At 28.9% G+C, this 11,183-nt stretch overlaps 1 protein-coding gene across 1 annotated transcript; it reads left to right on the top strand.

The window, feature by feature from the left end:
* Positions 1 to 7,254: 7,254 nt before the first annotated feature.
* On the top strand, positions 7,255 to 10,675 carry LOC107616839 (aluminum-activated malate transporter 10). Its single transcript, XM_016318751.3, has 6 exons — positions 7,255 to 7,681; positions 8,053 to 8,193; positions 8,487 to 8,759; positions 9,079 to 9,197; positions 9,288 to 9,431; positions 10,019 to 10,675. Exons 1-6 carry the CDS (start codon positions 7,324 to 7,326, stop codon positions 10,538 to 10,540), a joined length of 1,557 nt encoding a protein of 518 aa, XP_016174237.1. The 5' UTR covers positions 7,255 to 7,323; the 3' UTR covers positions 10,541 to 10,675.
* The last annotated feature ends 508 nt before the right edge of the window (positions 10,676 to 11,183 follow it).

The raw sequence follows: 11,183 nt of genomic DNA, 5'->3' as shown, positions 1-11,183 counted from the left end.
TATTGTTCCAATGACAAAGATGCCATTTATTAATGTGTTTGATTCACTATGATGATCAAATGGTATGCAAGAAATTGATATTTCCATTCCTAATTAATTAGTGTTTCAATGACAATGTTGACATTTATCACAGGATCCTATAGTGCACGATGCTTCAAGTTGAAAAGATTCTCCAGTGAGAAAGCATGCTACATTATTTTAGTATAAGACGTTTATTCGAAGCTAAAAATATTTTTTGAACATTTAAATTATTATATTCTATATAATCACCTGTTTGAATTATTTTGGTACGATTCTTATTTTTAAACACAAACTTTTTTATTTAATCTTTAGATCTTATCAAGGGTTAAATAGATCAGACACAATTTTTTCGTAAAAAATTGAAAAATGGGTAGTATTGATTCAAAAGAGAGATTTAATAGTGTAAATAACATCATTCTTTAAGTTTTATAGAGAGATTTTTCTACCTATAGATCAGTTAATTATTGCTCAGGTCAAAGTTAGGGCACCGAGTAAAATAGTGACCGAAAGTGACAAAATAGAGCAACTACTTTTGATAGTTGGATTAGCTTTTCAAATAAGAGAGTGAATTTAGAAGAAGCTAGATAAGTGCTCTACAATATGTTATATTAGTTCCAAAATAATTCTATAAGATGATACAGACCAATAATTTGAAATGTGCATTAAAAAAGAAAAAAAAAATCAACAACCCACATTGTCTCAAAAAGAATTAAATCTTTTAAAATAAAAGGTCGTACTCATAACCTAATAAATTCGGTACCTGCATACATAGTTCTATGTCCTAAATTCCTAATTTTTGTTATCCTATGTAGAAACTTAGGGCAAGGAATCTGATCAACCACCACTAAGAATCAGGTGAAGGGTATGGTGCGGTACAACACGCAAGCAATTTAGTATGGTGGTGGTGGCCCAAGGCACACCATATACGTGCTATGATATTTTATAAGCTATGCTTACCAAAATGTTTTAGGTCAACATTGATTTGAGAAATTAGAAGTAATCAAAATGATTTTGCACCCTACATCTTTGATCTATTTGTATGTAAAATTGACACCCTTATCACTCTTAAATTTCGATAATATTTATTAGAGATATAATTATTTATGTATTTTTTCTATCAACTTAAATTTTTAGAAGAAATAATATTATGACATAATATTAAAGTTTTTATGACCAAAAAATTTAGAATTTAATTTTTGTTAAACCCGTTAATATAAGACAAATAAAAATAAGTTTATATAAAAAATTCATGCAAACTCAAAAAATTATTATTGCATGAAAAATGTATTAAAAATATAATTATTTATATAATTTTTCGATAAGTTTAAGATTTTTTTTGTATATATGATGACAATATTTATTCTAATAAGTTAATTCTTCATAATTTTTCGAGTGAATACCTCGTCCGGCCCCTCACAATTATCTCAAAAGGACAACGAGGCCTCAAAGAAAAAAAACACCCAACCCAGTCTTTTTTTTTTTGGGGATTGATTAGCCTCTGTGCAAAAAAAAATAACATTCACTTTTTTTGGCACAGGGGCTAATCAGTCTCATAAAAGTAAAGTTCAGGGACTGGATTAAATATTTTTTTTCGAGAACTTCGTTGTCTTTTGAAATAATTGTCAGAGGCTGTTTTAGATTTTTCTCTCATTTTTCACATTCAAATTATTGTTGTATTTGGTGCTTATTACAATATAAACATCTAAAAATATAACACACAATGTTATTACTCCTTTTTCTAAGTAATTTCATATTGAAACTAACCATTTCCACCTAATCCCCCCCTCCCCCACAAAAAAAGAACTCGTGATACGTGTGATTTTGGATGCATACATCTATATATGAATAATTATTATATTGATAAATAAAAAAAATATAGAGAATCAATTAGTGATGTAGCCAGCAACTCAAAAAATTAAAATTTAAAACATCTAAAAGAGTTACTCTAATTCCATTTTTTCTCCTATTCACAATTAAAAAAACAACCTCACAAACCCTTATCAGTTATCACACTCTCTTGCTCCATAACCATAGCCGTCAAGTAAAATTGGATATACACGTTATAATTCATGGGTCAACTCGTTTACCACTTAAATACATAATTTTTTATCCATAATTTTAATAAATTTTTCAATTCGTACCATTTAATTCATGACCTAAATAGATTGATTCCGTAGTTTAACGGACCAACCCATTAGTTTGTTTTAAATATATATAATATAAAAAAAATATATTTATATAGGTTAAAAGCTAACAACCCATTTAAAACTTATTTTTTTCACCCCAATATTTACTCTTTAACTCTTTAGTTAAACCTAAACTTGGCATAAATATCAATTTATTGCTGTGCACAATTTGTGACTTCTTCTATGGCTCATTCTCTTGCCAAATTTTTAGTCACAACTCATGAATTTAATAATAACAATGCAGTAAAAAGAAAAAGATAGAGATCTTTAAATCTCAATTTTTTCTTATACAAATTATCATCTCTCTCAATATCATACATTTTCAACTTATTTAATAATTCAATATCAAAATTTAGTTTTAATATTATCCATTCATTATCAGTTTTTCTTTTATTTCCACAATTCTCAATCATCACCTCCCATCAAGAACAACTCTCAGCGTCACTACTGTCATCATAAAGGATCTCTCAACTGTGCAAACACATACAAGACAATAAAAAGAATACAGAAATAGAGAGAAAAAATAAAATAATTGGCATATAGGTACAATTATTCAAATAGGCAAGCCAAATACAAGATGCACACCCAAACAAAACACACAAATGCAAATGATGCATGCATGCCTTATGGACAATGAGCTCATTTGTTGTTTATACAGCCAAACCCAATATGTCCAGTAATTAACCCTGGATAGTCCCTCGGTGCGCGTATCCCCAAACTCAAACTCATACTCATTGATCAATGCCCATGGGGAAAACATCCAGGAAGGTATAAGTGCCCAGCCATATTTTACGACGGAGGGTCAACAAAGTCTCAATTCCTACCGGGAGCAAGCAACACAAAACCACCATCCTTGCATATTATCTTGAAAGCTCAAATACCGACTAGAAGTAAGCGAGACAAAATCACAATCCTTTTATCTACCCCAAAAACTCAAATACCGACTGGGAGCAAGCGAGACAAAACCACAATCCTTGCATCTGTTCCAGAAGCTCAAATACTAATTGAGAGCAAGCGAAAAAAAACCACAATCCTTGCATCTACTTCAGATGCTTAATTATCAATCAAACCTATTCTCATTATCCCCTCGAATCAACTCAATCTCATCATTCAATCATATAATCTCATTCTCGTTATCCTCTCGAATCAACTCAATCTCATCATTCAATCATATCATCTCATTCTCATTATCCAACCATATCAACTCATTCTCATCATCCAATCATATCAACCCATTTCTGCAATCACTTCCAACTCAATTCAAGTCAATATTTTTCTTCCCAACACTTTCTACCCTCTAATTCACCGTTCTATACCCATTAGAGGATTTACAAAGTTTGGAACATTAAGGAAATGGTTTAAAGGCACAAGATTCATTCCAAATCCTAGAAAATAGTTATCAAATCTCAAATAGGGGTTACAAAAGTGAAACAGCGGATTGGATAAGGAAAAATAGTTAAAAATTATCATCTTTAAAAAACAAGACAGTTGTACGTACGCATGCTTCATGCATATGCACAAATCCCTCCTTGCACACACGCGCGGAACGTGCACGAAAAACATTCAATTTTGGAAATGCGGGTTGTGCATACGCATGCCATGGGTGTACGCACAACTCCGTTTTTTGTGCGTGCGCAAGAAACTCGTACAAAATCAATTCTTTTTTTGTTACACACCCATGCGTATGCAAGGGTCATGCGTGCATGACCTCAGTTTTTTGCAATTTCTGCAAAATTTAGTTTTAAACCCACAAATTCAAACTCTCACAACTTTTTCTACAAAAGTCAATTCCTTCATTCCTAGATGGTTTTAAAGATCTTTCCACTAGCTTTAACCTAAGACAAATTTCATTCAAATCCAATCTCTTAGCGCCAAATTATGGCCCATCGAAGTTGGCTAAAAATTTGATTTTTTTTACCAATTTCACCTAATCCCTTAATTCCATCAATTCTCAATTCAATTCAATCCTAAACCAGTTTAAAATCATTTCTACACATTCCAAACACTCATTCATCAACCCTTCACCATTTCAATCCTAAATTAACCCACTTCCAACTTATTTAACACATTTCATTAACTATATCCATATTCATCAACAATATGCAACATTCATATATTCAAACTCTCAATTAACCAATAATCAATCCTCATATTCTCATACAACAATTCACGCCGCTTAGCTTAACTTACCACATAAGAAATTTCTTCACCCTATCACGGCCTCTGGCCCAAATTTCACAAATCACAATATTTATGCATCTAATTTTCAATTAAAATTTCAACATGCATACTCATTTTCATGCAACATGACACCATCATATATTACAATATCCACATATTACAATATCCACTTGCAACAATATCACATCATGCTCCTTAATTTCATGTCAAAACACATCAACTAACAAGATACTCATACTAGTCATTATTCAAATATATCAACAATCAATTTCATTTAACTTATCCTAGGAGCAAGTAACCTAGGTTTTCATATAACCATACATAATGCGTACTCAAAACTACCACCCATACTTTAATATCGCAATTTCAAGCTTCCAAGCATTCCTTTACAAAATTTCACCAAGCCAAGTTTTCAATTACTCAATCTAACATCACATTATACAATTTGGCACAATATTAAAAACTAGAATTTTCATAAATTAATGAATCAAGAGAAAAAAATAGTTCCTTACTTTTACTCACTAAAATTAATGATGAATACCACCAAGAACACAAGTTAGAGAGTCCTTATAACATCAAAATCACCAAAAATTTTCAATACCCAAACTAAAAATGCGATTTCAGATTTGAATGAGAAACTGGGGTTGGGATTTTGAATTACTCACCAAACTATTCAAATATAATTGAAGAGGGAGAGACAAGCTTTGCATAATCACAAACAGTGCGGCGATTAGAACTCCATAGTAAAAGTTATAGAGATTTAAAGGTGGAACTAAGGTTAGGTTTTCTCCTCTCTTCTCCCTTCTCTCAATTTCAGCTGTCTCCTTCTAAAATGAATGGAGAATATGCTGAATTATGTGTTAAGTATGGATATATATAGTTCGACTTGGGTTCAGTGTAACTCAATTTCATTTCCTTAGTCCGTTGGCCTAATTTTGGACCAAAACCTTAAAATAAGCGTTTTAATTCACACCTTAAATATTTTTATTTCTCCAAATTATAAATATTAATTCTCTAATCCTTTTTCGCTTTCATATGATTTTACACTGTGAAAGAAGGGCAAGGATACGCCCCTTTAACGTTGTTACTGCCCATCGTGACCCCACGATGCCGTCCTCTGTGCCGCCAACCGCCACTGATTACCCACAGTCAGTTGAATGTGGAATAAGGTCGCACATCACACCAACAACGAATGCTTACCACGCCATGGAGAAGCATTGTTTTTTTAAAAAACAATATTTTTTGTGTGTTTAACCAATATTTTTAAAGGATTGTCTCTGTCCAAATTTATTGTGATATTAAGATCACATAAGTTGTTTTATTAAATATGTTGACCTCAAAAACAATTTTTAAAAGAACTTTATAAATGAAGGAGCAATATTCAAGTTATAACAATATTAAAGTTTTGGATGTTTTTTCTTTTAAGTTTCGAATTTTTTTTATGTTTTAGATGTTTATATTTTTGGGTGTTGAATGAATTTTTTAATAGTTTATATGTTTCATTGCATAGGTTTTAGATGTTCTTTTTCTATTTTTTTGTTTTATTTTGTTAAGTTTTAAAATTTTTAAAATAATTTTAAATATCTCATCATGGTTAAGTTTTGAATTTTTTATTACGTTTCGGATGTTTCTTTTTATTTTAATTTAAAATTCTTTTGGAATTTTTAAATGATATTTGAAATTTTTGAAATGAATTTTTAAAATAATTTTGCAATGATTTTGGTTTTTGTTATTATTTAGTTTTAGATATTTTTTATAGATTTTGAATTTTTTCATTAAGTTTTAGATGTTTCTCATGATAATTTGAATTGAGATTCCTTCCAAAAAAATTTTAAAAAAATTTTGGACATCTCATTTTTGTTAAATTTTGGATGGTTTTTTCTATTATATTTCAAATATTTTTTATTTGAAATTTTTAAAATAATTTTAGAATTTTTAAAATAAATTTTAGAATTTTAAAATGATTTTACAATAATTTAAATATTTGTTATTATTTAGTTTTAGATATTTTTTAAAATTTTAATTTTTTATTTAATTTTAAATATTTTTTTATAATCTAAATTGATATTTTTTTTCAAAATTAAAAAAAAAACTATAATTGACTGTAGTTGAGTACACCCCATAAAATTGTAATAAATGATGTACACATGTATGTATATGTTGCTACTTTATTTGGTTTGAGTGCATAGATGTGCTTACAAAAGCTAAGATAATGCATACAGAATTCTGAGTGTTTTGTGATATCATATCATTTATGTCAAGAGGAAAAACGGGAGACTTCAACTGATAAATTAAATGAACAACAACAACATTAATAATAACAATATAATTATGTTAGAGGTACATTAAAATTAATTATTAGTATAAAATATATTAATATATAAAATATATATAACAACGAACTAAATTATATATATTATAATAATTAATTTTGATATATAAATAGTATTTTTAATAATAATAATAATAATAATAATCTACCCTTCACATTTTAATTAAATTTTTAAAGTAAGATTTATGTCTTGTTTATATAATATACATTTCACTTAATTTAGTTGTATGTCAATAGATGTGAGACTTTATTTTCTAGGCTTGATATCTCAAACTCTTTATACCATGCATATTCTAGAAAAAAATAAGTAATAAAAGTTGACACTTGTGATGATGAGATTAGAATATAATCCCCTGCTGCTTTGGAATTCAAGGTGGAGTATATATTTTATTCTTATTTTTCTAATCAATAATATTATTATCTAATCTTCATGTTGCATACAGCAAGCACATTCAACATTAATTCTCTAACTATATAAATGTAAGTGTCTTCCACTACTATTTGTTCACCTATAGATTCTCCTTGCATATTCCATCACTTTTACCACTAACATTGATAATAATAATAATAATTCAAACAAATAGTTTCCAACAAGAAACTAAGATGAGCCAACAAGATAAGGAAGTGGTGAAAGGAGTAGTGGAATGGAAGATCAAACTAGGAGATGATGATCATGATAACCACTCATTAGCGTTATCATCATTATTGTTATTACCATCAGTGATGGTGGCTTGTATTTGGGGAGCCATGGTAGGGGTGAGTATGAAGGTTTGCAAGTTTGTGAAGAAAGCATGGCAAATGGGTTTGGATGACCCTAGAAAATTCATCCATGGATTGAAAGTTGGGGTGGCACTTTCAGCAGTTTCATTTTTTTACTACATAAAGCCTTTATATGATGGAGTTGGTGGAAATTCTATGTGGGCAGTCATGACAGTTGTGGTAGTTTTTGAATACACAGCAGGTAGGTAATTAATACTTATAATATATACCAAATTTAATTTTAGTGCACTGTGATATTTAGATTATTTTTTTATTAGTTTAACGTTCAAGATAATTAATTATAATAGGAATACATAAGGAGTACATAAGATTTTTTCTGGAAAAAAATTAGTTCTTCTTATTTTGACCAACCTCAAAAAATGAAAAAAAAATCTTATGTATTCGTGATATATTTCTACTATAATTAATTATTATTAATATTAAACTAATAAAAAATAATTTAAGTAATATAGTGAGCGTAGAAGATGTTAATGTAAATAATAAGATGGAATATTATACATGTAAATAAAAATAATAAAATTGTAGTAACATTATGGATGCATGAAATTGCAGGGGCAACCATTTGTAAAGTTATAAATAGAATATGTGGGACATCACTTGCTGGGTTTCTAGCCATTGGGGTTCACTGGTTAGCAGATAGAGCTGGAGAACAAGGGGGGCCTATGATTGCTGGCGTCTCTCTCTTCCTCTGTGGTAATACCACTCTTTATCTGTGAATATGCATTATTATTTAGAATAAATATTCTTTCCAATCTTAGCTGTTTGTCTGAAAAACATCATTATTATTTAAGCGGCTTTTGTTATTAGTTTAAATGGTCCCTCACATATCAACAGATTATTATGCATGGAAGTTCTCTAATTACTTCAGCAATTGAAAATAAATTGAATCTTCCGATAAATAGGCAAAAAAAAAGAGATTTACTCTATTATTTATTAATTGGTACATAATTATTGATCGTCTTGCTAATTAATTTGTGTGCATGCAGCTTCTGCAACAACATTCTCGAGATTCATTCCGAGCATAAAGGCTCGTTTTGACTATGGGTGCTTAATATTCATATTGACATTCAGTTTGGTTGCGGTGTCGGGTTATAGAGTTGAGAAGTTGTTGGATTTGGCACAACAGAGAGTTTCAACAGTTATAATTGGGACATGCCTTTGTATAATAGTGAGCATGACCATTTGCCCCATTTGGGCTGGTCAAGAGCTTCATCTTTTGGTTATTAAGAATCTTGACAAGCTCGCCAATTCCCTACAAGGTCTTCCTTACTCCAATTTATTTAGATCTTTTACCATTACTTTTTAATGCATTCTTAGCTGAAAGAGTAAATACAATCTGCTTCCAGCATTTTACTCTCTAACACAATTTTATTTTTTAGAATAAATAATCAAAAAATTATTCACACATCAGATAGATTAATTTTTTTGTCATTTTGATTGAAGATTAATTTAAGTATTTATTCCATTCTTAAATTATTTAACAAAATAGTTAAAACTATTTTTTAGTTAGGTATATTATCGAATATTTTAAGTAAATATATTACTTAATAAATAATATATTTGTGTATTTAATTTCAGGTAATGTAGATGAGTACTTCAATAATAATCAACAGGAAGGAGCGAGTGACGAGGAGTGTAGAACGAAGCTAATTGGTTACAAGTGTGTCCTAAGTTCCAAAGCAACAGAAGAAACTATGGTATATATGTGCATCTACAGATAGAAATTCAATAATAATAATAATAATAATAATAATAATAATAATAATAATATTGTGTTTTTTATATAGGCAAATTTAGCAAGATGGGAGCCTGCACATGGGCGGTTCAACTTCCGTCACCCATGGAAGCAGTATGTTAAAGTAGGGGCCTCCATGCGCACTTGTGCTTCCTGCTTAGATGCTCTTATTGCCTGCATTAATTCACATAATCAGGTAATTAACTAAATAAAATAGCAAATTATATATATTTAATATGAGTTATGCTATTTGTATACTAAAGTCAGTTACTAAAGCCAATATAAAATACAAATTAAAATATAAATACACATTAAAAATAAATTAAACTACACATGTATTTATATACAAATATATTGATGACTAATTTTAGTAGTTGATTTTAGTGTACAAATAACATTTTTAATTTAATCAGATTAATCTTTACCAATATAAAAACATTCTAAAAATAATTTAATCACTTGTACAAAAAAATATTATTGTTCAATTACTCATATAAAATATATATTAAAATATAAAATTTACATTAAAAATAAATTAAATAATATAAATATTTTTTATATAAATATATAATAATTAATTTGATAACTAATTTGTAATGTACACATAATTTATTTTATAAAAAATATATATTAGCTAAATTTGTATTTACGGTCTCTTTCGGTTATATATATAAAAGACAATGGACAATAAATGAACCGACGTAATATCTTTTATATTTTTAACTTTTATCATGACCTTTTAGATACAGTAATTGAGGTAGAAAGCAATGAATTTTTTCGCAGGCTCCAGATCACATAAAGAACAAGATTAGCGGCATCTCAGTGAAACTGGGATCCAAATGTGCCAACGTCATAAAAGAGGTAGCAACAACAATGAGGAACATGACAAAATCATCCAAAGTTGACATGTTAATTATGGAGATGAACGATGCAGCACAAGAACTGAGGGACTTGTTGAATAATTCACATTCAAACAATCTATTGATTATCCCACAAAAACCATCAACAACAACAAACGAAGAAGATGAAGAAGTAGTGGGTTCAGTAGTTGAATTGAATATGATGATGATACCAGCAGTGATGGAAATAATTCAGGTGGTAACTGTGGCTTCATTGCTCATTGAAACTGTGTCGCGTGTGGAAGACATTGTGAAAGCCGTTGATGAACTATCAAATTTGGCTAAATTCAAAGAACCCAAGTGTGTCAAAGACAATAAGATCCACCCAACCAAGCAGCAGAATCATCATGATGATGTTCACGAAGCAGCCAATAATAATGATAATAAAACGCTCCAAATGGTCTGAAAATCGAAAACTTCAATGGTATTATATATATGTAGAAGGTCTAGCTGTGTACATTCTTTGGTACATGATAGATTGCATGTTACATATATAAAAATTCATATTATGAAAGGATACATGAACCAAATCTGTGGAGAAATTAAGAACAAGGAACTGAAGAAAGGAATACCCACACGCACAAATAATCCATCATATCAAATACTAATAATTTTATTATCCTAGAAAACACTTAAATTACGTTTGTAAAAAAATTCATATCAAATATTATATTCTAGAAGTCTTCAAAATGGATTGATTTTTCTGTCAAAAAAACTAATTTATTTTATACAATACTTTAAGATTTAATTATTCTATAATAAAATAAAAACTAATTAATTGAAGTAATTCTCAAAACTTTTAAAATAATAAAAATTTATTAAAAAATTAAGTATATTCCAACCTAAAATTTATTGAAATCGATTTCGGTATTCATACAAATTATTAATATCCTCCATTAACAAAGATACTATAAACTCACAAAAACCGCTAAAGATAGAAATCAATGATAATATATATATATATATATATATATATATATATATATATATATATATTATCATTGATTTCTATCTTTAGCGGTTATATATACGGTAGAGGTCCAAGTGAT

The sequence above is a fragment of the Arachis ipaensis genome, chromosome B9 (assembly GCF_059453495.1).
Source record: "Arachis ipaensis isolate K30076 ecotype BB chromosome B9, ASM5945349v1, whole genome shotgun sequence".
In the NCBI taxonomy this organism is placed as follows: Eukaryota; Viridiplantae; Streptophyta; class Magnoliopsida; order Fabales; family Fabaceae; genus Arachis; species Arachis ipaensis.
This window is presented reverse-complemented; position numbering and strand designations above follow the sequence as displayed.

What these genes read in the sequence shown, in the direction of transcription:
- LOC107616839 (XM_016318751.3), top strand. Translation starts at nt 7,324, where the DNA reads ATGAGCCAACAAGATAAGGAAGTGGTGAAAGGAGTAGTGGAATGGAAG. An exon ending in GCTCGCCAATTCCCTACAAG is followed by an intron (nt 8,760 to 9,078) that starts GTCTTCCTTACT and finishes ATTTAATTTCAG; the next exon opens with GTAATGTAGATGAGTACTTC. An exon ending in AAGCAACAGAAGAAACTATG is followed by an intron (nt 9,198 to 9,287) that starts GTATATATGTGC and finishes TTTTTTATATAG; the next exon opens with GCAAATTTAGCAAGATGGGA.